Below are 27,029 nucleotides of genomic sequence, written 5' to 3' on the forward strand. Positions count from 1 at the left end.
CAACAGAGAATTAAGCCTGGAAATGAACCTGAAGGATAAATGGTAGTTTGATATTTTTAACCAAAATTAGTGGCTCCCCACCCTGCGTGAGCATTCACATAGGATGCCTTGTGGGCCTTAGGATATTTTTAAACTCCCCAAGTGACTAATGTCTCACCAGCCACTGTTAGGATAACTCACTTGCTGAGAGAGAGAGGAAAAAAAAAAAAAACCTCCAGGAGTCTATAAAGATAAACTGACACAAAGTGATTGTCAGTTTTAGGTAAGTGTCTAATAAAGTAGTAGTGAAAATGAACAAGACCCATAGGCCTTCGGGAATAACAGGAACCTTTGACCCTGGCAAATCAGAACAGGAGGAAATAGAGCAGGCATGTCAGACATCCCGTTACTACACAGCTTCTATTCAGAAATAGCTCTAGAGTGGGTTGAGTGGATCAGACATTTGTAAACAAGAAATGCCAGTGTTGTTTTCACAACTCCTGTTCTGGAGTATTTCTGTAATGCTAATCTGGGCCGTTGTAACTGCTCAGCTGATTGCCTTCAACGTCCAGATGGTGACCAGGTTTGTAGTCTCGGGTCATCTCCAGCAGTGCCCAGGGCGCGGTGAGAGAACACCTTCAGCAGCAGAGTGACTGTCATCTCTGGGAGAGTCTGCAGCCATTAACACACATCCCAGGAGGGAGGAGACTGTGAGAATCGGTGCACAGCCTGCCACTGTGCTGGGCCATTGTATCCATCCACACCCGGGGCTTAATCCAATTCTTTTTCTTTATTTTTCTTTTTTTTGTTTTGTTTTGTTTGTTTGTTTGATTTTTGAGAAAGGGTTTCTCTGTGTTGCCCTGGCTGCCCTAGAACTCGCTCTGTAAACCAGGTTGGCCTCGAACTCACAGAGATCCGCCTGCCTTTGCCTCCCAAGTGCTAGGATTAAAGGTGTGTGCCACCACCACTGCAACCACCACCATTTAATCCAATTTTTTTAATTAAATTTTTTCATTTATTTTACATACCAACCACAGTTTTCCCTCCCTCCTCTCTTCCTGTTCCCTCTCCCATCTCCTTTTACTCTCCCCCCCCCCCCCCCGCCCCATCCACTCCTCTGTTCAGAAAAGGGCAGGCCTCCCATGGGAGTCAACAAAGCATGTCATATTACACGGAGACATTACTCCTCCTGCATCAAGGCTAGGTGGAGGCATCCCAGAATGGGGAATAGGTTCCAAAAAGCCAGCTCATGTGCCAGGGACAGGTCCTGATCCCACTGCTGGGGCCCCACAAATAGACCAAGCTATACAACTGCCACACACATGCAGAGGGTCCAGGTCAATCCCATGCAGGCTCCCCAGCTGGTGGTCCAGAATCCCTGAGCTCCCACCAGCTCAGGTCAGCTGTCTCTGGGGGTTTCCCCATCACGATCTCGATACGCCGCCGCCTTTTCTCATACAATCCCTCCTCCTCTCCAACTAGACTCGGGGGTATTTTTTAGAAACTGTTCTTTTTCTTCTGTTGACTTTGTACCCTATAAGGCTGCTAAACGCACAAGTTGTCCTAACATTTTTGTGGATTCTTTGGTATTTCCTCCACAGACAATTGTGTTTGTGAATTGAGGCAGCTTTGTCTCAGCATTTCCAATTGGCATGACTTCATGTCTGTTTCCTTGTCTTCTTTCACAAGCATTGATGGTGAACTCGGTTAGTGAGGGGGGTACCCTTGCATTGATGGTGAACTCGGTTAGTGAGGGGGGTACCCTTGCATTGATGGTGAACTCGGTTAGTGAGGGGGGTACCCTTGCTTTATCTCTGATCTTCTGGGGAAATGTTCAGGCTTTCACCATTCAGACTGATGTGAAGTATGGGTTTTCCACATTTGTCTTCCTTTCATCAGAGTGAAGAGCACCATTGTTTTTGTGTCTGGTGTGTGTATGTGTCATTTGGGGATTTCTAAGACTTCTCCAAGTATATCATTTGGAGCCCTGATCTAAAATAAATTATAATTTGCTGCTAGCAAGAATTTTTTTTACGATTTATTCTTTTATTTATGTGTGTGGCTATATGAGTTTGTACAAATGCCCATAGAGACCAGAGGGCATGGGATGCCCTGGAAATAGACTTAGAGGCAGTTGTGAGTCACTGGTGTGAGTGCTAGCAACCACACTCAGGTCCTCTTATATGAACAGCAAGTGCTCTTGACCACTGAGCCTTCTCTACAGCCCCCAAGAACATCTTTCTAAAAAACTCACCAAACTCTGTCTGTCACACAGGCGTGTATTTCTTAATATTTCTAAAATTTCTAGCAATATACATTTTTTATTTTACCCAGTCCACCTGTCATTTGAATGGCCACAATATACTAGGTAATATTTTCCTTCTATATAGCAATACGTTTCTTTTCTAAAGTCAGTGGACATGTGCTATTTGACAGTTTCATACATGTATATAGGGAATTGTAGCCATTTTCATACACACACACACACACACACACACACACACACACACACACCTACCTTTACACTCTCTCATCCTCTCTGAAAACCTTCTTCTTTCCAGTAAGCTCCCATATGTTCATGTCTGTGTAAGAGAGAAGCACACGCACTGAGTTTAACTGGAGTTGCTTGCATGAACATGGGTGGAAGGTTACTTACTACTTACTGGCTCATGGGCCATCCTTCAATGGCTCCTGTCTCTCGTCCCCCTTTCCATTCCTCCCCGTATGTTAAAATGACCCCAGGCCAATTGCATGGCCTCATGGCACAACCAGCTTGTCATTAAACGATGCCAAGTACTTGTCTTCCTACAAGAACTACTTTGCCTTTGTTTCTAAACCCAGGTTCTCTTCTGAAAACTTCACTCAGTCTCAGTGTCTGTTGTTGTCCAGTGTTCCTAAAGCCCTCCGTGTTTCTTATTGAAAGAGTTCATCATTAATTCACATGGCTAAAAGAGCTCCACATTGGGTCTCAGAATTGGAGAAGTGCCAAGAGACGGGAAGGTGACCTCATTGGTAAAGCACATAAGCATGAGGACCTGAGTTTGGACACCCAGCACCTGCATAAAAGCTAAGCGTATTGGCATAAACCTGTAATCTCAGTGCTGGGGAGGCAGAGACAAAAGCATCCCAAGGGCTTGCTGACCAGCAGTCTAGACAAAACTCCAGGTCCAGTGAGCAAACGTGTCTCAAAATAGACAGTGGGAAGTGGTTGAGAAAGACACTCAGTAGTGATCTCTAGCCTCCATACTCACATGCACAAACACAAACGTACACACATACATCATACATACATATACACACAGAGAAGTTTCAAGTAACACATAATATATAAAGGACATAGAGATACCCTTAAAAATACTATTTGCATGCTGCTGCGTCAAGGCCAACAGTGATAGAGCATATCTTGCTCTCCCCGCTGACTTCAGAGCTGATGGCATTTGTATACCTTTTCCCCTGTTGACTTAGGGACAGTCAGATTCTGGGTGAGGCACTGCTGGTTTAAAGGACTTTTTGAGGAAAATACATTAGACCCGAGGAAAGAAAATTTAACCACTTTGGCCCTATCCAGAGGTTAAAAAGAGAAAGTGGAAGACTTGTTATGAAATGGTTCCTTTCTTACTTTCAAAGAGAGATGAGTTAGGCTCCCACTCAGCCCTTGCCAATGAGAGCATTAGCACAGACCTCTAACTATTAGAGAACCCCCTGCTTTTGGCTTGAAGGATGTGTGCATCTTATTCACTTGGTTGTGAGTGGAGCTGTAACATCATTTCCTTTGAGGCTTTGTGTGTGCATATTCACACGTGTGCTCATGTGTGTGCACCTGTACACACAAACTTAGCACGCATGTATCTATCCAAGTATGTCTTTCTCCCTTTCCCTGTTACACTGGCTTCTGTAAGTGTAAGATTCTGTAAGAATCATGACCGTTTCACTAACTCTCCTGAGCCTACTGTGTTCCTAGCACAGACAGTACACACTGGAGAGTGAAAGTTCTAGAAAACAGGTTCTCCATGTTCCTGTCATTTTTACAAAGACTTCTTTTTAGGTAGGATTTCAGTTTTGCACCCACAATCTGTTTTTGCGTTTGTATGCCATAACACACGGGTGTCTACAGTTTGGTGTCTGCCTGGCTTCCTCCCTTCTTTCACTGTTGTTTTTTGTTCCTTGTTGTCTGTCTGTCTGTCTAAGACAGGATCTTTCTACATGGCCCTGGCTGTCCTGGAACTCACTGTGTAGACCAGCCTGACCTATAACTCACAGAGATCTGTCTGCCTTAGTTCCCGAATACTGGAACTAAAGGTGTGCATCCTTTTGAGTGTCACCTTCTCAGGGAGGAAACAATATCCACCCCATCTCTGTCCCCTCCCTCAACCATATTTGTCTCCATAGCACTTATCATACCTGCCCTACATTCATACCTGGGTGTGTATATCAGCCCACCAGGAAATAAGAGCATATTCATATTTTTATGGCTGCCAAGGGCACTTCATAAATAATTCAGAATTAATGGACAAGTTTGTAATCAGATATCAGCCAGGAACACATTTGAGCATGAGTCTTCCCAGGAGCCTTGTAGCTAGAGTGGAGAATCCCCAGACCCAAACACATGCTGTGGCCTGTCTGCAGAGGGAATCCATATCTTGGATGTTCTCCAATGGTACAGAGAGACTAGTGTGATTAATAAAATTCAATTAACATATTACAGAAGCCTTTCATTACACACTTTCTGTTTATGGCCACCAGAAGTACAACTGTTCCAGTGAGGGTGTCTGGAACATTTTTCCTCAAATACCATTTTTCACTATAATGTATTTTTGTAGCATCCCATTATACCTTACAAAGATGGAGTTACTGACCCTAGGAATTAGTAATCCAAAAAGAAATGGATTTGATCTTACTGACTGGTGTAAGTCCATTATCAAGAACTTTGCTTTGGGGCTCAGGATGTAGCCTGGTTGGTAGAGTGCTTACCTAGCATGCATAAAGCCTGGGTTATGATCCCCAACACGGCATAAAGCCTGATGTGTAATTTGCACATGTAATCCCAGCACTTGGGCAGTGAAGGCAGGGTCAGAGAGTTCAAAACCAGCCTGCACCTACATGAGACCTGGCCTCAAAAAGAAACTGCTTTTAAAACTGCAGGCCTTTTCCCTTGAAGGCCAGTAATTGATACTGGCTTTATCTCTCCTGGTATTTTCACAGTGTTAAAGATGGAAGTATCACAGTCTTGAAGATAGCTCTGCATGGTCTTCCTTCTAGGCTTATCATTTAGTAAAGTATTTTTGTTAATGCACTTTGGAAAAACAATGAGACCCTGCCACTTAGGGGGGAAAAAAAGCTAGATGGGAGATGGGAAATTTTTCCTGGCGGGTAAAAGTACAGCTGATCTCACATTGATCCTCTCAGCCCAGAGCATGCATGATGCTGACATTGGCAAGACATTTGTCTCTGATTCGGGATTCTGAGGGCTTCAGCGATGGCCTCCACTCCAGGCTGGCTGGGTTGAAGCTAGATGCCTTCTTGCACACCACACAGATCTGACAAGAAAATGGCCTGAGCAAGTAGATACCATTGGCATTAGTTTTCTAGGACTACTGTGACAAAATACCACCTACTGAGTGGCTTAAACCAAAGGAACCACTGTCACACTGCTCTGGAGGCCAGAAGTCTGAGCCCAGTGACTCTTACTGTGAGCGGAGGGCAAATCAATCCCATGCCTTTTCTAGCCTTCAGTAGTGACCGGGTTCTCAGTATGCTCTGGCTTGTAGATGAAATCACTCCAGTCTCTGCCTCATCCTTCTGTGGTGACCTCCCTGAATCTGCCTGCCTCTTCCTAAAAGGATGCCAGTGGCGTTAGGGACTACCCTAACAACCTCAAATTAATCAAATTACATCTGAAAAGAGCCTATTTTCAAACAAAGTTACATTCATTAGTGCTAGGAACTGGTATCTTTTTGAAGAACCTGTTGAAATTATATAGTTACCATAAGTACCTGCCACAGTACTGAGAATAAATGACTTTTGAATGAGTTATCTAAATCATCCCCTCCAAGGCTAGTATGCAAATGAAGGGTGAGAAAGAACATGAAGAGCCTGAGGAAGGGTGGAACCCTGATGTCCAGGCATGGCATGACTGTTGCACTTTTGAATTCGCAGCATCTGTGATCAGCTGCACACAATCTGTACAAGACTGACCCCAGCTGTGGAGGAGGTGGGGCTTATGTGACCCCTCCCCTCCCTGAGGATTTAGAGAAAACGAATGGTTGATGGAGGAGGGAAACACTACTTGTTAATGATGTAGTCCCTGGGAAGGTACCCATGATCCTGTAAACAAACCTCCACCTTGGTTCTGTAAACAACTATAATGAAACTCATGGATCATATACACACCCAAAAAAGAAAGTTGAAGAGCAGCCTCGGTAGGAAGACGATAGGGATTAATAAGAGGGGAGAGGGCACAAAAGAGGGTCACAGGAATGATATGGTCAAAATATATTATGAACTTATGAAAATGTCACAATGAAACCCATTATTATATATGCTAATAAAAGCATTACAAGATTAGCAGCAGTGTGTGAACCATACAAATGGCCTTGTGAGTTTATCGTGGTGGAACAAACTGAAAAGAAGAACAAGAAGCTCAGCGTGACACTTGTCAAGTGACTCGTCCACAAATTTGCCATCATTACCTCTTTGTTATCACCAGAAATTTTCAACATTTTTGAAGACCATTAATTACAGAATAACTCTAGAACAGTTGCACAATAGAACCCCTCCCCTCTAGCTGCTTATTTTCAGTAGAGGTGGCTTGTCTCTGTAGGTGGATAAAATGGAGTGGGGATCAGGAAGCTGATCTTTGCTATCATCCCACCTTACCTCTGTACATTCAACACAGACAACTCTCAAGACACTGATGATGACACTCCATGCTGGAGACTTAGGTGGCTCAACACCAGCTCACCTGAGTCCTCTTTAGAAGCTCATAGCTCAACACCAGCTCACCTGAGTCCTCTTTAGAAGCTCATAGCTCAACACCAGCTCACCTGAGTCCTCTTTAGAAGCTCATAGCTCAACACCAGCTCACCTGAGTCCTCTTTAGAAGCTCATAGCTCAACACCAGCTCACCTGAGTCCTCTTTAGAAGCTCATAGCTCAACACCAGCTCACCTGAGTCCTCTTTAGAAGCTCATAGCTCAACACCAGCTCACCTGAGTCCTCTTTAGAAGCTCATAGCTCAACACCAGCTCACCTGAGTCCTCTTTAGAAGCTCATAGCTCAACACCAGCTCACCTGAGTCCTCTTTAGAAGCTCATAGCTCAACACCAGCTCACCTGAGTCCTCTTTAGAAGCTCATAGCTCAACACCAGCTCACCTTGTCCTCTTTAGAAGCTCATAGCTCAACACCAGCTCACCTGAGTCCTCTTTAGAAGCTCATAGCTCAACACTAGCTCACCCAAATCCTCTGTCTTTGAATAGCAGGATCCTGCCATACTCTTCTAGGATGGCCCACCCATGCTCTGGGGCATGGCTAGTATGATTCATAACTATTTTAGATTTTACTATATCTTATTATAATTATAATCAAAAATACAAAGGTGAAATGCAAAAACACATGCTTGATCTTACTCAGACCTCACATTTTGCCAAATACTTCTGTATTCTAAACCTAAATTTCTCCAGAGTTAAATTACAACATCGTGTTTTAAGATATAACAAGCTTCATTTTTTTTTAAACTAAAAGCCTAACTTTTTAATGTCTCTATATAGTTATGCTTGTCTGAATTGGAAAGAAGGCAGAGTCTCCATATGTTCATTTCAGCATGGGTTGCTAAAGATAGAGCAGTCAGTGCATGAAAATGGCCTAGATTGAGTAAATTAGCAGAATCACAAAGGGAAACCACGATAGGAAATAGTTTTACACACATAATTGCTGAAATCCTCTAGTGAATGTGTCAGTCTGTACTAACTAAATAAATTTGTTTATAGACATGCTCTGTATTAGCTTCCACTCTTTTACAGCCCTTTGCCAAACAAAATCCCACTAGAAGTAGGATGTTCACACCCGCCTAGGAGTTTCTTAGATAAATATTTTTACTATATGGAGACCAAAACCACTTTTACAAATTTAAAACTTTGATTGAAATACTATATTTCTTTACATTTGGTGTTTTTTTTTCTCTCTCTCTCTCCCATCTTTTCTCCTGGCAGCCATGTGTGTATGAACTTCACTCTTCTCACCTCCCACAGCTCTGGTGCACAGGATGCTGGCTGCAGTCACAGGTCAGCCGGTCTTGTGAGTGGGGGGCTAGTCTGTCCATCACTGCCATCAGCAAATGGACTGGAGAGGCACAGACAGGGCCATTCACAAAACAACTCTGCTTGCTCTCTCCTGCAGCCTGGTTGAAGTGGTCCTTAGAGCCCTTCCAGGGTGGAGACTGTCCATCCTGAGGCTGTGCTTTATGGAATACTGTTTCCATTTCACTTGAGGGCTCTATGAGCAGAATAAAGGAGATTCTTCCAGGCTTCCAAGATCATAGTAAAAGTTCATAAAATGTCAGACATAGTCTTTTGTAAGAATGACTCAGATCCAGCTCTGGCCAACTCACTCTAGAATTGGTGAATTTTGCATAGGCCTTCTAAATATCTGTTGTTAACTAATGAGATTACATATTTTAAAATTATTCTTAATTAGAATTATCTCTGTTAGAAGTGCAACTAGACCACTTATTCTTTATAAATCTAAATTTCCTTGCTGTCTTTAAAATAATTTGACCAGTAAACAGTTGACTTAGACAATAGCATGACAAGGGGAATTTAGGCCTATGCAAGAACTTAATTACTGTGGACTCCAAAAGCCTACCTGTAGAATTAACTCAGTACCTAATAAACTGAGCACTCTCCTACTGCACCACATTGTAGGTTCCCATGGATACTATTTCAGGAGATGGTTCCATAGGTCATAATATTTAGTCATCTAACATGATAGCTCTGTTCAGAGTAAGCTTTTACACATGAGAAACTTTTTGTTTATAATATTTTGGAGGTAAAACTTCAAAATGGCCAAGGCAAATTGTAAATGTCCATGGTAAGTTCTATTGGTTTCAATGTGTTACAGAAATATAAGGGTATAATATTTGCAAGTTAGAAGAATATGTTCCTAGTGCTTCCAGAACACCTAACTATGGGTAAAGAAGATATGAGGGCTTGGGAGGAGCATGTCTTCTGTTGTCAGTCCACAGCTGTTTTGTTCAGTTTTCAAATAAATGCTGAGGAAATAGTTTAAATTAATGTAAAGAATTTATGCTAGGCCCTAAAGCAGTGCTCCCAAACAATTAGTAGAATGCTGATATATCATGGGTATTCTTAGGTGACTTTGCTAACTTTCCCGTGTAAACATTCTGGGTTGCTGTCTCTGATTTCATGGGTATTCACCATAGATGACTATTTAAGAACAAAATAGTCCAACTGTCCCTTAGAATGTAACCTAGAGCATTTTCTGTCCCTGTTTATCACCTTTTATCCCCAGCTCAGGTCTCAGCTGTGTCACGTGCTTCCAGAAACCTCCTTAGCCAGCACCTCCCACCTCTGCTACTCTCTGATCTGATGTCTGTTGTACGCTCGTATATCCATCATGTTTGTCAGCTCTTGTTCAGTATGTGTCTCCCACATCACAGTGATCCCCACAGAGAACAGGAACCACCCTGTGACCTTGCGCTATCTGCCATATGGTGCAGGGTTCATTCGATGAATGGATGGATGGATGGATGGATGGATGGATGGATGGATGGATGGATGGATGGATGATAGCAGGTTTATACAGAAACATGCCTTTTCATATGGCTACCAAATATGATAGTAACTGCTGTATTCTGATGTCTCTTCATTTCTAGTGTTCATTATCTTCAAAAACTTTTAAGAACCTGAATTATAATTCATTTGCTGTTTAGTGAAGTTGGTATCAATCATTGGCAGGCAGGTATTTTATCTTCTGCTAGACATAGAGCTATAGGGGTGTTTGCCCTGATGGATTTCGGCCTTGCTTCAGTCTGGTCCTTCCTTACTGATCTCCTATTTTCCTCTGTCTGAATGAGAATGTTTACTGTGTCATACAGTGACATTTTGAAAGTATGATAGTTGGTTCTGATTCTTTGTGACCCACAATTAAGAGTTTGCCTTGCATTTCATGATATACTTTGAACAGTGTTGAAGTTATTAAGACTATGAGGACTCTTGGAGATGGACTGAGGTGTTTTGCCTTATGTGATGGACGACAGGGATGGAATGTTAGGATTTAAGGAGATGTATGTGGCTGTCAAGGTGACAAGGGTGGACATGTGATGGTTAATCCTGTCAACTTGATTGGACTGAGAACTGCCTAAAAGATCAGTAGAACATACTGATGTGTGCGTCTGATAGGAAGGGGCTCCCTGCATGTAGGCAACACCATCCCACTAGACTGGGATTGTGCAGATAGAATAAAACAAGGAGGTGGAAAAGGCCAGCTGCCGAGATAAGGAACATGGTCTTGGATGGCCCTCTGCCATGATGGACCAAATCCTCCAAAAGCATGACCCGAAATGATCTTGCCTCCTTCAACTTGTCTCTCTCAGGTCTCACAGCAAAAGGAGACCAACTAACATGCCACACCTACCTTATCTCACTTAAGATGGCATCCTCCCATTCTGTCCACTTCACTGGAAATAGATAGCTGGATTTCATTTTGAGTTCATTTCAATATGAGGTGAAAGATAAGAATCAGGTTTCCTTCTTCTGCATGTGGCCCCCCAGTTTCTCCAGGGCCCCTTTCTCAAGAGGCTGCCTTTTCTCCTGTGTACGCTTTGGACAGCTTTGTCAAGAATGCATCAGCACAGATGTGTGGATCTGTTTCTAGGTTTTCCATTAGTGTCTGTGTCTAGTTTGTGCCAGTTTCATGCTGTCTTGCTTACTACGGCTCTGCAGGATACCTTGAAATCAAATATTATGGTACCTCTCGCTTTGTTCTTTTGCTTTTTAGTGTCTTTTGCATATGAAATTTCAGAGTTGTTTTTTCAGTTCTGTGAAGAAGAGGAATGACGTTGAATCTGCAAATTACGTTGGTTAAGGGACATTTTAACAGTTAATCTTTCCAGCCATGACCATGGGATCTCTTTCTGACTTTGGGCACCTTCTTTGATTTCTTTTGTCATTGTTTTGTCATTTACATTATAGAGCTCTTTGTTAAGTTTCTTCCTAGGTGTTCTAAGCTTTTAATTCTATCATGAATGGGATTGCTTTTGATTTCTTGACCAGCAAATCATTAGTGAAGCTATTTTTATATGTTTACTTTGCACCTTGTACCTTAATGAATTTATCAATTCAAAGATTTTTGTGGGATATTTAGGTTTAGATTCATAGAGGATTGTGCCATCTGCAAACAGATCATTTAACTTCCTCCTTTCCTATTTTTATGTCTTTTTCTTGCCTAATTGCTAAACCATCAGTGCTGTACTGAATAAGAGTGGGCCTGCACACCCTTGTTTTGCTGCTGATGTTACAGTGTTGGCTATGGATCTTTCTTATCCAGCCCTTATGTGATGAATTCTGATACTCCTGTGCCTACTTTCTTGTCATGAAGAATGTTGACTCTTATCAAGTATTTTCCTTTATTGAACAAGATGATTATTTTTATCCTTCATTCTTTTAATGTGATGTGTTATGTTTGTTGGTTGCATGTGTTGAATATTCCTCATATCCCTGGATTGAAACCATTTCCGTTGTGGTGTATGGTCTTTGTGATGTGCTGCTGAATTTGATTAACCCCGAAGCATTGGTTATACCCTGAACACAGAAAGATAAATCAAATAGCCAAGTCCGTGCCTTCAGGGGGCAATTGGTCAATTAAGGGAAAGAGATTAATGGTTGATAGGGCTGAGCCCCGCCCTTGTTGTTTCTGGAGGAGCTCCTGCTACGTTAGCACCTTTTACATGTGTTACAGATACATTTGCTACTTGGGATAATGGTAGACCTTTGTGTTTTGATGATGCATAAAGTAGCTGAATAAAAGCTTCATATTACTGGCATTAATTATTAACTTTTAATGTGTTTAAGTATATACTGTATTATGGAAAGACTGGTGTTTACATGGGAATTATATACCTTTTCATCTCATAAAATTTCTAAAGTTGACACTTACAAAAACCTTTTTGTTTTTAAATATTATATGGCTTATATCGGCCACTAATTTATTTTGCTTAATAAGAACAATAACAAAAAAACTAACACATCTCTCAAGTAATTTTAAGTGACTTGGGCAATTAGAAATGATAACTTCTAATAACTACATTTAGAGATTTTTGTATTTAGAAGGCCAAACCAAATTGACAATATCCCAAGCATTTAATGGAGTAGGAATCTGAAACACAGTCAGAACACAGCCTTCACAAAATGACAGAGTGTGGTGGCACACATTTGGAATCCCAGTGCTTGGGAGGCTGACAGGATAGAGTCTGAGGCCAGCCTGAGGTATATAGTAAGACTTATCCCCAGAGGCAGGCAGGCAGTCCCTCGAGGTTTATAAAGCCCAGAGTACGTGCAGTAGAAAAGTTCTAATGCTCTATCTTTTTTACCCGTTTTGCCAGTCAAAGAAGAGCTCTTATTTAAAGGGCATTCCCCCTGCCACTCTCAAATCAAGGCTGTGCCATCTGACCAGGTCCCACTATAGCTTTTCCCCGGGTATCTATAACATGAGGGAAGTCTAGAAAAGGGAAAACATCTAATGAAGAGTTTTCCACATTTACAAAACTATCCCTCATATGGTTCAATTTAGATTCTCTGAAATACCAGAGTCGGAGTGAAATTACCAAAAGGAGAAAAGTCACATTGTAGTGTTTCAAACAAGCTGTGCCTATTTGTATTTATGCTTGCTAATGAAATTCAGTCATGATTTCCACTTGATTTTAAGTGTCTCAAACCACCATTCAGATTTATTCATTATAATTAAATCTTTTGGCCATAGGCAGACACAGAGCAGCAAAGAAAGGAGGCTTTTTTTTTTTTATCTTTTAAGAAACTATTACATAGCTTTGATATGAAGTCCCAGAGTTTCAAAGATTATTGTGTTAAAGCAAAGCAATATGCTCTGTGGACAGTCACTTCCTGAGGCAAATGTAGGAACCAGGAAGGGGTTCAGATTTGAATCCAGCAAACCCACAGGGGCATGGCTGAGTTTGAGTCCATGGGGTCTGTGGATTTGAGGCAGTCTTTCTCAGATGTGAAACAACTTTATATAATCTCCATTGTTGCTTCCAGGAGAGGGGGGGGGGCTAGTTTACACCAGTGTGTAAATGTACAACAGAGTTTTATTCAGTCATCTGTCAATTGCAGGGAAATGGATGGGACAGGAGATCGTGCTAAGCAAAACAAGCTAGTCCCTGATAAATCCTGTATGTTTTCTCTCACATCCAGAGTCTAGATAATATATAAATGTGGGGTGGGATGAGAGGACCAGCGTGAGGGGAAAGGGGAAGGTAATGGGGACAAGTATGAGTGTATGTGTGGATCTGTATGAAAACATAGACCCGTTCTTTTCTAGGCTTACTAAACCGTTTATGAAAATATTAAAAACTGAATAAATAAAAAGTGTTTTAAAGGAAAAGGCTGGTGGTGGACAAACAGCCTGCTTACTGGAAAGTGGGGTACAGTGGGGCATAAAGGAAGCCAATTCAATTGACCCACGACACCTTTGCGTGTAAAACTCGGAAATTACCTACCTCCAGAGCCCCAGCTCAACTGAGTATTCCAGTAAGCCAGGCATTTAGTACGGTCTGATGAAACCCTTCACTCCCAGTTCAAACCACTGCCTCCCTGACATTCCCTCCCAGCAGAGCCATGCAGGCCTACAGAAGCCGATCTCACCCCTGTGGAGTGAAGCACTCAGGAGACCTTGTGTGGCATAAAGTCTGTCCTACATTTAGTCCATTTATGTGCCAAACCTTTTTATTGTCACTCACATTCAGCACAGTCAGCCAACTCCAGCAGACCCCTAGCAGGCTGTGGTATGTGTCCAAGCTTGAGTCAGACCCCAGACACAGCCTTGGTAAGACTTCACCAGAAACACATGGGTGTCTCGAAGGTCCTAAAGACACACACCTTCACTGCAGAAGCCCTGTCCAATGTTAGCTTAACTGTTTGGGTATTTCATCCATTCATCAAAATGATCACTTGTAGCACTCGGCTGGAATGGCCCTCCAAGCATTGTGAATCCTATACAAGAGTCAGAAATGGGGTAGAAGCTTCCAGCTACCCTGCTGTACTGTCTGGGGTGCTGAGTCTCCACCCCGACTCCTGCTTTTGTTCCATTCCCAAGGGCTCTTAACCCAGAAAAACCATTTTTTCCCTACATCTGTTTTCCCTGTTGAGGATAAATACACAGCTCTGAACAGAGTCGCTAGTGTATATGAAGAGCCCCAGACTGGGTCAGGGTCCCCAGGCTCTCCCTACAGCACCATTGATGGGTCACTCCCTTTGGGCATTACTGTCTTCATCTGTTAAAACTGAGATGTAGAAATTCACCAAGATATAACCTAATTCCAGTACTATTGTTCCTTGATTCTAGATGTTAGCAAAGGGTTTATTCAACTTAGTCTCACAGGCTTATTTTCCAAATCCCTTTGTCTATGGTATTAAACATGTTGTGGCTGGCATCCCAGCTGTGTCCCTTAAGGGTAGCATCTCAGCATCTGGCAAGGAAAACACATGAGCAGTCTGTAGACAGCTTACAGTGAGACACATTACACAGAAGTAACCATCAGTGGTCTGGGGAGAAGCCGTACTGTGAGCATTAAGTTCATCAAATGCTCATCATGTCGGGTTATTCACTGAGAAATACTGTTTGCTGCATGATCACAACAGATTCTGAAAGTGGCCATTTATGGACAAACCGTCTTAGGGACCTATTAATGATATAGCCATGCTATGACCTTAGCAGCCCTCACTTTGCCTCCAAAGCCCCAAGGTGTGCTTCTAAACTACCCTAGACCCTAAGTGCTCTGATGTGTATGTGTGCATGCATGTGTGTGTGTGAAGACCAGAAGACAACCTTGACCATGGATCCTCGACTACTTGTCCATTTTTGTTTTCAAGACAGGTTTCTCAATAGCCTGGAACTCACTAAGTAGCCTAGGGTAGCTGAGAACTCACCAAGCAGGCAAGGCCCCGGGGATCTGCCTGTCTCTGATTCACCAGCTCCAAGATTACAAGAACCTCCCGCCATGCCCAGTTTGGTTTTTGTTTTTTAAGGTCTCCAAGTGATTTGGATGTAGTTTCTACATAGTATTCTTCAATGTAGCCTGGAAAATAAGTTCTGGTTGGGAATGCCTCCAAGCTAAAGGTGGTTGACCTCCAAGAACTGTCCCTGCACTCTGAAATATTTTATCAGCCTGATGGACTTTAAATCTTAATTTACCCCTAGGTCATGTTCAGCAAGATTTCAGTTTGTTGTGTCAATAGTAATCCAGATAGACTAAATTATGCTAGCTTGGGGGGTGGTCTTGTTTGAATATAAGACTGTGGAATATGGAAAGAATGTGGGCTCCATGTTTTAAATTCTCTATCTACTACTCAGTAGTCATACAGCTCTAAAATCTGAGACCCTTTGAACTTGTCTGTGGCAAGGCTCGAGTTAGATGTGGACGTGGAAGTACTTCATAAACAACCATAAAACCATGTGTTTGCAGTTTTCATCTTTCCCCTCCATATTTTGAGAAATACAAAAATCTCCTGCTTTTTTATTTTTCTTTAAAATAAAATATCGTTTAGATTAAAAGCAAACAAAAAGGCCACTTTGTTCTCTCCTTTTCCCCTTGAGAATGGCTCTTTTCACACATTTTCTTTGTGGGAGTCAAAGCACTGGTGTTCAGTTGGAAACCCAGTGACACGGGTCTGTTGCGGTTGTCTCCATGTCCTTACACCACCGCATAGTGTGCCTACACAGAGCGGAGCCCGGGCAAGAGCGGAGCCCGGGGAAGAGCGGAGCCGGGGAAGAGCGGAGCCCGGGGAAGAGCGGAGCCCGGGGAAGAGCGGAGCCCGGGCAAGAGCGGAGCCCGGGCAAGAGCGGAGCCCGGGCAAGAGCGGAGCCCAGGGAAGAACGGCCAAAATCAAATTAAGTGAATGCATAGGGACTCAGTGGAATCCAAGCCGCCTCTGTTAGGCCCATGAGAAGTGAAGTCTTTGTAGGGAGTTGGGGCCTTAGACAGAATTATCGCTCTTTTGTGTGAAAAGTTTGAAAAGCAGAAATTCGGGGAAGTGAAAGTAAAATGAAATCTAAGTCTGAGCTAGGAAGAGGAAGGGAGAGTTCTGATCTACAGTTACTGATTTATCAGTTGTCTGGCACATGAAACATTCAACAGTGTGTGTTGGAATTACGGGATAAATTTATAGTTTTAAAGACGGAAGTAAACCAATTTAGAAGTTAAGTGTTCTCACTAGCTTATCCAAGTACAGATAAAAAAAAAAAAGATAAAAAAAAACAACGTACTATTCTGAAGGTACAGCTCACACTTCTGAAACACCCAGTCATGTGCAGTTGAAAGAATTGTTTCTAATGTCAAAAACTGAGAATCAGCTGCAGTCTCAACTTTTAAAAGTATAAAAACAAGCCGGGCGGTGGTGGCGCACGCCTTTAATCCCAGCACTCGGGAGGCAGAGCCAGGCGGATCTCTGTGAGTTCGAGGCCAGCCTGGACTACCAAGTAAGTTCCAGGAAAGGCGCAAAGCTACACAGAGAAACCCTGTCTCGAAAAACCAAAACAATAAAAAAAATAAAAAAATAAAAACAACCAGAAATTTAAAAGTTCAATTTTTAATTATCATTGTCATCTTTACAGCTAACTTTGAGAGATGCTAAAATATTTGAGCTTTTAACAGAATCACAAAGTAGCAAGTGCCATTGAAGCCAGCTTGATTGATGACAGTGAAGCTCATGGAGTGGAGAGCAGGTAGCAGCAGCAGGTTGTCTGGGAGAAGGCTAATGTTGTGGGTGGGGGCTGGCTGTTTCCAGACAGTCTGAATTCTGTAATCAGAAATACGTGTAAAGATATGGGCCTGGGACTCCTTCACGGGATTCCACAGAAAAAAGTGAACTCCCATGTCCCCAAGCAAAGACCATCTCGCCACTCACCTATAGGAAGAAACTCCCTTCACTCGCAGGTCCCCATACCTCCCTGGATGTGTCAAGTACAAGGTAAAGGGCTGCCATTGTGTTTGTAAAATGTAAAATATCAGAGTCAAGAGCTGAAGTATCACTCCCTCCCATAAGCCTCTTGGAGGACCATTGCCAGGGGCTCAGTCAAGGCTAAGCCCCTGACCTGTGTTATAGGGCAGCTCCTTCCGTTCCTCCCCACAGTTAGTGAGCCTGTTCCCCAGCAGTCTCAGGAGACAGACAGAATGTTCTAGTCCCCATCAGAGTGTTTGCTTCAGTCCAAGTGTTCTGCGTCCAGCACAGTCGGAGTTAAAGGAGCTCACAGAGAGAACTGGGAGCGATGCTTAGAGTGATGTTTTCCATTTCTGCTGAGAAAGTTGTTGATTTGGCGTGAATTGTGAGCAGTCTGTCTATCGCTCTTGGTAGCAGTATTCTTCTGCATAAACATTTTGTCTCAGTTTCTGCTCTGCTCTGTTTTCCTTCCTGCCGCTTTGGGAGTTAGTGTGTTCTTGTTTCTCTGCTTCCCTGGGATCTGTGTGAGGGTCTCGTTGTTTAGACGTGGAATTTGTAGTGATTTTCCTGATGTTACATCTCTCACATTTGCTGTGTTGTCATGTCGTTTGTTTCAGAAGTGACGTCTCCCTTCCAGCTCCTCCAGTGCACATATTGGTTAACATCTGTCGTCTACTGTACTTTCTTCTTTGTGATTCATGGCTCTGATCTATTGTCATCTGAGCAGATAATAGAATCTCAGGTTTTTTAAGGGTATTGTGACTTCATGTCTGGCCCAACAGATGATTTGTCCTGGAGATATCCAAGTGCTGATGAGAAGAATGTGAATTATGCCTCAGTAAAATGTTGTGTAAATGTCTGTAAAGTCCATTTACTTTACACTGTGATTCAACTAAGATGTTTCCTTGTTGGGAGCTCGCTGGAGGGACGGCTCGGGGACTGAGACCACTTTCTGCCTATGCAGAGAGCCTGGGCCAAGTCCTTAGCACCCACATGGCAGTTCATAACCACTGTCACTCCAGTGCCGGGGGGTGTGACACCTTCTAGACTCAAAGGACAGAAGGCACATACATACACAGAGGCAAAACTTTCATACACATAAAATAATAATGTTTTTAAGATTTTAAAACTTCCATCATTGCCCATCAACAAAAGTGGAGTGGTGAAGTCCCCGAAAAGTGTTGTATTACAGTCTGTCTCTTCCTTTGTAGCTAATATAAAGGAATGCCAGGTTGGGTGCATATATATTTAGTTGTGCCTTCTGGCTGAATTTACCCTTTCACTAATATAGAAGGAGCTTCTTTGACTATTGGCAGTTCTTCTTTTTTTAATTTAAAGTCTGCTTTGTTCGAATGGTATAGGACTCTTGCTGACTTGTTTCATATTTGTTGTATATCTCTTTCCAATCTTTAATCTTTACTGGTGAAGTGAGATCCCTGTAGGCAGCATGTAGTTGGCACTTGTGTTTTTAACCCATTCAGCTATTCCTGCCTTTTGGTTGATGAATTTAACTCCTTTATCATCATATTGTTGACAGACATGAAATTTCTCCTTTTATTTTATCTTTTTTTTTTTTTTTTTTTTTTTGGTTTTTCGAGACAGGGTTTCTCTGTGTAGCTTTGCGCCTTTCCTGGAACTTGCTTTGTAGACCAGGCTAGCCTCGAACTCACAGAGATCCGCCTGCCTCTGCCTCCCGAGTGCTGGGGTTAAAGGCGTGCGCCACCACTGCCCCGCTATTTTTATTTTATCTTATTCAGTTGTATTCTGGGTTTGGAGAGTGGTTTTTGTTGTAAATTGTTTGGTGTTTTTCTAACCTCTTTCTAGTTATTTGTGTGGTTTGGTGGATCTATCATACTGAAGTTTGATTCTCTGTTCTATGTTCTACCCTGATTTTTGAATATTTGTGGGTTTCTTAGTTGTTGCTGTGGTTTTAAAGATTCATTTATTTATTTTATGTGTATGTTTGTACACTATGTGCATGCAATGCCCTTGGAGGCCAGAAGAGGGCATCGGGTCCCCTGGAGCTGGAGTTGCAGGTGGTTGTGAGCTGCCTGGTGTGGGTTCTGGGAACTGAATGCAGACCCTCTGAAAGAGCAGAGTGTTCTTAATCACTGAGCACCTTTCCAGCATGGAATATTGGTGGTTTCATGCTGGTAGTTATCACCCTTTTGTTTTTCGTGGATGACTTCCTTAAGTATCTCTTGTACGGCTTATCTGATAATGGTGATTTCCTTCAGTGTGTGCTTTTCTGAGGAGCATTTTGTTTCCTCTTCATTTCTGAAGGATAGTTTGGTTGAGTATAATATTCTTAGTGGGCAGGGTTTTTTCTGTCAGTATTTTGCACATGCCATCCTACCCTCTTCTGACCGATAACCGTTCTGTTGAACGATCTGCTGTAAGTGTAATGGACTGTCCCTTTAATGGGACTTGATGCTTTCTCTTGCTGAATTTCAGGTTTCTCCTGGTCATGTACTTTCAGCATTAGATTACAAGTTTTGATTGAAAAGTCTATTTTCTTTAAATGCAGTCAGGGTCCTTTGAGTTTACTATATCCGGGTAACCGTCTCTTTGCAGGTTTGGGTCTTTTCAGCTGTTATTTAGTGATAGGTTTTCATGGTTTTTTCTGTGTTCTTCACTTTGTGAAATTCCCATAAGACAAATACTTGTTCAAATATATGTGTTCTATAAGTTTTGTGGGCTTTCTTCATCTGATTTTTTTTAGGTTAATTCTAGAGTTCAGAAATCCTTTCTTCTGTTTATTCTTTTATGTAAATTCTCTACTTCATCTTTAATTTCATTAATTAAAGTTTTAGCTCTCTTTCATAATTTCTATGCCTTTGGTGAATTTCTCATTCATATCCTAAGTTATTTTTGTGATTTCTTCATGGTATGCATCAGTATTCTCTTTTATCTCAATGAATTTACTAAGGATCATTAAATTTGGATTTTTTTAAGGGCTTGTTGTAGATTTTCTTTAAATTGGAATCTATTGTGAAGAATTATTATTTATTTGAATTATCATGTTTTCTGTCATGTTATCAGCATTTCTACATTGATGTCTGTACATCTGGTAACATTTGCCTCTAATTTTATGAAGTAACTGTTCTGGGAAATTTTGAGATTTGGTTTTTGTTTTATTATTTATTTAAATGGGATGTCAGATGCCAGGTGGATGAGAGCTTTGGTGGTTGGATCAGTGCTATGAGTTTGGTAATGGAGCTCAAAGCATCTGTATCATTTCTTTGTCTTTGATGCCATCCATAGTCTGAACTGTAACTGCTCCTAAAACATTTTGTGACCATAGTTGTAAGACATCGAAATAAACTTAGGCTTCCAAAGGTATGTGTCTTCAGACTCTGCAAAGTCACACACTGCTGATGGCTTGTGCTGTCCCTTGTCATAGCTATAATGGTGTGGAATATGTACCAGGGAGGAATCACAGGAGACTAAATGTTTATGAGTATTCAGAGTCCCCAAGTCACAGTGTTGAGGGACTCTCAGGATGAGTGTGGGACAGCACAGCTAGTAGCACCATTAGACACCTTCACAGAGCCCTGGACTGTCTCCTGGCCCCGAAGGATGTACATAATACCATCAGGGGTTTTGTCACCAACTATGGTCCCAAGGCAATGGGCTGTGAAAGAAATCACTCGTAGGTCTCCCAAGGCCTATGCAGGTAACATTTAGGCATATGACACATGTATCCACACATCTGGAGGCATAAGACATGGAGGAGACCTTCACTAGGCCCCATGGGCTGAGCACAGTAGTCTGAGATATGTGACTTTGGTATCTACCCTCCTAGAGCACAAGACAGGCTTATCCTCAGGTTACATGGAGAAAGCTCAGTTGGAGACAAGATTTGAAACATTGACAACCACAGCTCTCTATCTGCAAGACATAGATGTGACCTGCCCATGGTAGCCAGGGACAGGCTGTGGGCTGGGAGAGCAAGCCACCCTAGTTTCACTTGGGTGTACACAGAGGTGCTAGAGGTTGGGCTGCTGGCAGCTGCATTCCTGGACTGTGCAATGAGATAGAACCTTCCTAGATCACAATGGACAGGTGGGGACAGAGCCTGGAGTTTACCACAGCCTCAGTCCCAGTGTTGTAGGTTGGAAAGAAGACCTTTACTAGGTGCCGTTAGGCACGCAAGCAAGGACTCAGACCTGTGACTGTCACAGTCGATGGTCCTGAAGCTGCGGGACATTGAAAGAACTGTCTTCCCCCCCAATCGCCCAAGTCCTCTTACAGTGTCAGAGTATTGGCTCTTGGCCCCTAAGACACAATGGCATCTAGCAGTATGCTGCTGTGGCAGTTTGAGTTGGGGATGGGGTGGGTTAGGGAGTTCCTTCTTTAGGTCAGAGCGGGTCTTGGCCAGGCTGCTGTTCCAGGAGCCACTGGCATTTCCCACTTCCCTGTTCTCACCCCTGCTCTGGAGGGCTTGACGGTGCACTTTGCTTTCTTTTCCCTGGGCTCCTTGCCGACTCTCGTCCTGGCTCTTATGAGGCACAGCTGTACACAAGGACTTCTATTCAGCCATCTTGGCTGCCTGCCTCTGTGATGAGTTCCTACAAGATGACCGCTGATAGTGAAGGTGATGGGGTGAAGATGCACAGACTCCAGGCTAGCCCCAGAGTTGTTGGCTTCAGAGGGGCAAGAGATCCTGATAGGAGGTGTTGGTCATTTGTCCATTTCTCTGAAAACACATTTTCAGTAAGTTGTATGTTTCCAGTTAAATGATGTGCTGCATGCCAGTGAGGGGCTCTCATTCTCAGCCCTGACTCTTAGCTGTGCTCCCTCCTCTTCAGCACAAAGTAAGATTCCAGAAGTCATGGGAGGTCACTGTGGGCCTGGTCTTCCCATCTCAAAATGCAGGCTCCTTAGCAGGAGATGCGAGGTGCAGTATTGCTTTCCTTACCTGGAATACCTTGTGTTGTTGCAACTAGTGTCTGGTTTTGAAAGTGACAATTTACCCTACCATGAGCATCTGTATGTCTGCCTCCATGTGCATCTACAGAGAGGAGTTGCTGAAAGACTCGAGTTGTCCGTACTGCCAGTAACGGGCAGTGTGCCCTTAGATGGCCACACTGTGGAGAGGAGGAAAGGCCTCCCTCCGTTGGTGTCTGTTCCCACAGCCTTCCCCTCCAGACTATAAATCAGGCCTGGGAAGACAGTAGTGAGTCAGTAATTTATAGACTATTAAGATGCTTAGTTAGAACTGACTATGGAGCATGTGGAATAGAGAACACATGTTTCCAAAAGACAAACAGACCCAGCACATCTCTTCCTTGGCTGAACCAACAGCAATCCATTAACAGGACAAAATGGGATGCCTTATTTTGCATATCACCCACTTCCCCAAAATAGACTCCCTAACCACTTGTTAACCACACTGACTTTAATAGACAGAACGGCCGCTCAGCTTTGCCACCAGAACTATTCATATTAAGCACCCCATTAGCTTGTAGCCAGCAGTCTACAAAACAGGAAGAAAGCCTCTGCTTCCTCTCCTTGTTTGACTTGATGTGATAATTCATTGCAGATTTCTTTGTCTTTGACAGAGTGCCTACCGAAGGAGTGGGATGGCTTTCCTGGCCTGCTGAGGGGACCATGGCTGTGCCTGCCACGACAAGAGAGGGAGCGGTACACCGAGGTCATTCTTCCCTGTCCTGGCTGAAAATAAAATATGAATTTACCTTCTCCTGCCCTCGGGAGTGACCTGCTTTGTTTTCGATTCTCGACTGCCTGACTGCAGCTCTTCCCAGCCTCCTTAGCCTTGTTTACTGAATGGGCCATTTGCCTAATTAATGGCAGGATGTTGGGATGGTGTGTAGGTGGACAAGAATGCACATCACACAATTTTGAATTTTGAATTGGGCATGGGTTTGCTGCCCTCAGCTCATAAATCTTAAAAGCAGTGTTATGCTTTTTTCCCTCCAGTGTTTAGTCTGCCTTTTATATGATGCCTTTTTATGATTCAGATTGGGACAAAGAGACAAAGTGAGTCAGTCTTCCCTTCCCAGTGACCCACCAACTGTGCTTTCCAGCATTGTTGATGGTCTCGGTGTGTACTTTAGAGACATAGGCATTCTGTGAACATACACCCATCAGAGATTGACCTGGCAGGACAAGCCACCTGTCCCCCTTCTCTCTCCCATCACCCACTCGCTAAAGGGGTCACTTCATGCCTTCCTCCTGCTGCTTCACAGAGCTTGCCTCATCCATCTTCACTTCCCCACTTTTCCACTTGTACCTCCCCTAAGCCACCACACACACACACACCACGTGCACACAGGCACACTCACATGCACACCACACACACATACACACACACAGAGCCACACTCGCGCACACACACACACACACACACACACACACACACACACACACACACCCCTTCCATACCCTTTCAGAAGGAAAGTCACAAAGGAAGAGTACAAGGACCCTAAGCTTCACCCACTCCTCCTGAGCTCTCCCCTGGTCTGGAATGGGCCGATACACTGCCGACTGGGAGCAGCCTACCGCCCTTCTGGCATGGTACTGTCTCCAGTAAATGAGGAAATATAACCCCTGGGAACAACCCAGAATATAGCAGATGCAGGGGTGCGGTTCCTGATCGAATATGAATTGCAGAGGAGGAGGTTATGCCTTTAATTCTATGAGAGCTCCGGGTGAAAGAAAGAGAAGAGCAGACATTTCTGTGTGAACAGACCCACAGAGTCTCCGCATGCTTGTGCCCGTGCTGTTCAGCACCGCTGTTTACCTGATGTGCAGTAATCATTCTCAGGGGAAATGTGCACGTCAGGAAAAATGCAGATATTTAATATCAAAAATTGCCAAAGGGTTTTGATGTTCTACCCAGGCCTGTTGAGAAGTATGATTAAACTTTTCTTTTTATCATCATTCTTATTTTCCTTGCCGTCCCTAATCATGGAAAATTATAACCCTGCAGTAAACATCCTTACTTTGGAAATGGCAGCACTTACTGTATTTGGTTTCCATCTGCCAGGCTCGTAGAAGGTTTGAAATTTTCAGGGGCTAATTTTTGCTGTTGGAAACCCGTCTCTGTCCCACATTATATATTTGAAAGTAGCACAAGCCAGAAAATGCAAGGTTTTGTTCTTGCCCTCTGTCTTACTCTACCTAATCTCCTTGTAGTCCCAGGGAAGGAAGACCCAGCGTGCATTTCTCTCAGAAGCACGACAGCTCTGTATTTTTGTTGGTCTGCCGAATGTTTGTGTATCTTGAACCGTCTGACAGGTAATTATTTATAAAATCTGGTTTGCCCAGCGAGTTCACATAATACCTTTCACTTTTCATCATAAGCCAGAGAGCTGAATTTAGAATAAAACAAGGTCGTTTGTGTCTGTCCTGAGCCAGCCTAGATGTGCCCATAATTGCTCAATATTAATATTTTAATTCTTTTTCTTTCCTACACTTAAGTTCTTTTCCTTACCCTTAAAACAAAACTAAATTTGAAGTAAAACAAAATTTTATGAATAGTGTATAGATAAAAACCAGAAGGAAATCTCAGAAATAACACTTTAGTAAACTGTCCCATAAGATTAAAGTGCCACATACTATCATAGTTAGAGAGACAACTGTGAGGGTCATTGAGAATTGTCACACATTTGACAGAGGAAAAAGAGCCTGGCCAACACGGGGAAATGACCATCCTGGAACACTCAGCAATGACCGGAAGAGACCATGCATGATAACCTACGGCCCCCATTCTCAGCCCACCACCCTGTGTTTACATGAGAATATTACAAAGACACACCAGCCTTCTCATATTTATCCCACACAATAAAGTAAACTTATTTCTTAATGATACTAATTATAGATACACCCTAGAACATAAATGTGAAGTCATAATAATGAAATCTTAAGTAGACTATGTTAGTAAATGAACTGTCTATCCGTGGATCTCAACTCTGAATCATGCGTGAATACACAGTTTCTGGGTGAGTTTTCATTGTTGTTAGTAATGCCTTGTATTTTAGAGGTCAAACTTGAAAATAAATAAACCCACAAATAATAAAGAACTTCTCTTCTGGAAAATTGATGCTGCCCTCTAGACTGAGGGTAAAGGAAACAGAAATACTTCTCCTGCCACCTCAATTTAGAAGTGTGACTTTCTGGAAGTGCCTTTTAGAGGTCATGTCACTGACCTTTTCTGCCCTCACATATGATAATAGTTGAGATTCAAAAATAATGTTCCAATTTTAGGGGCCAAGGTTTTTATTTAAAAAACCATCAGAAGTGCAAATATTTTCAAGCTGTCTGTATAGTTCCTGTGTTACTGTCTGTTCTTTGTTTTTAAAAAATAATAAACAACTCACATTTAATGTTTTCCCACATAGAAGATAAGTAAACATAACTGGTGATCTGTGGCCTGAAAGAAAATAAGTTTATTTGTCTAGAAATTGTAAAGTTCAGATTTATGAATTTTTTTCAGCATAACTCCAAAATGAGGCTCGTATAACCCTTGTGTGAAGTAAATCAATCACTACAGAGAATGTGTGCTCTCATCTCCTCCTGGACCGCAGATAGAGCCTTCCCAGGTTGCATTTAAGTTCTCCCATCAACCATGTATACATCTCATAAAACCTTTTATGGTTTCCTGTATGCTCTGGCTGAGCATTTCATAGTACATAAACACTTCTACAAATAGTGTAAGGACAGTGAGCAGAGTGTGTCCAAGCAGCGCCCCCTCCCTGAGCTGAGTCCCCAGCAACGGTCTGTTCCATCTGGAATCCCAGCGGACTCTGCTCTGCTGTTGCACATTGGTAAGGGGCCGTCGCCATGCAGTTGTGTTCATTAAAGGAGAGGCTCTCCACCAGGGCACCCAGCCAAGCTTCAGCAACAACACCGTGCTGTGGGAGTTGGATGTAAATATGATGTTAAATAAGGGCCAGATGCCCTGGGAAGCTCAAATATCAAAAGTCATATCTCTTAAAGTGAGTCTCAAGTGTTGTGAGCAGGATAGTGGTACCGTGGGCGGGGGGGTTGGTTTTAATATGAAACAAAATATCAAGCATTCAGATTGTCCTAAGTCATGGAAATTTTGGCAATTGAAGCGTAACGTAGAATGGTCAGTTCTTACAAGGGGACAAGAACACTGCGTATAAAACTGCTGCGATTCTGTTGAGAGCCTTGGGTTCGTGGTCCCTTTTCTGCTTGTAACCACCCAGCTGTCACTGTTCTCACTGTTTCCCACTGAGAAGTAAACATAGAAACAGATACAGGGAAAGGAGTGAGTGGAAGGACCGAAGCGTGGTTGTACACATCTTCTTGCTGTCAGAAGCTACAGTATGTGGGCCTGGAAAGAGTGTTTCCTGCTTATCAGAAGGACCCAGCATCCTGAGGGGTGGTTCTCAGGTGTCTGTAAGTCCAGCTGCAAGGGATCCAATGCCTTCTGGCCTCCATGGACACCCAAACACACACGTGCATACACTCATGCTGATGCACACATACCAATATGCTCGTTCAGACACACATACACATAAATAATAAAAACATTAAAATTTGAAAATAGTGTGTCAGCAGATTCATCAGTGGCACAGAGCAAGCTGCTGTGAGTGATGCCTCATGGGTACCTTGAAGGTTCACCATGCTTTCTGAGGTGCACACAGTGTGGCCCAGAGGCAGGAGAGGGAACTTGGCGAGTTAAGTGCTCTGTGCCATTTTACCCAGAATGGAACTGACGTCAATACCCAGCACTTTGACCCCACTGTTCAGCAGCTGGAATACACTAGAAACTTCTGGGAGCACAGTGAAGAGAAAAGCCTTTCTCATATCGAAAAACTTGATTACAAGAAAATTTCATTGTAGCTTAAAACAGTCCTTATCTATACATTA

The 27,029-nt window shown here is 42.9% G+C and overlaps 1 protein-coding gene across 6 annotated transcripts in view; it reads left to right on the forward strand.

The window, feature by feature from the left end:
* Positions 1–22,868, forward strand: part of Supt3h (SPT3 homolog, SAGA and STAGA complex component) — a 355,460-nt gene extending 332,592 nt beyond the window's left edge. For 4 of the 6 annotated variants that reach the window (XM_052745407.1, XM_052745406.1, XM_052745410.1 and 1 more), the window contains 2 exons: positions 8,187–8,258; positions 22,730–22,868. In XM_052745407.1, the coding sequence (XP_052601367.1) occupies positions 8,187–8,258; positions 22,730–22,771 (114 nt within the window). In that variant the 3' untranslated portion in view covers positions 22,772–22,868. The remainder of the gene's footprint in view (positions 1–8,186; positions 8,259–22,729) is intronic. The other 2 variants (XR_008219946.1, XM_052745408.1) reach the window with 1 other exon arrangement.
* The last annotated feature ends 4,161 nt before the right edge of the window (positions 22,869–27,029 follow it).

This window comes from Peromyscus californicus, unplaced genomic scaffold (assembly GCF_007827085.1).
Source record: "Peromyscus californicus insignis strain IS unplaced genomic scaffold, ASM782708v3 Scaffold_19__1_contigs__length_69161282, whole genome shotgun sequence".
In the NCBI taxonomy this organism is placed as follows: Eukaryota; Metazoa; Chordata; class Mammalia; order Rodentia; family Cricetidae; genus Peromyscus; species Peromyscus californicus.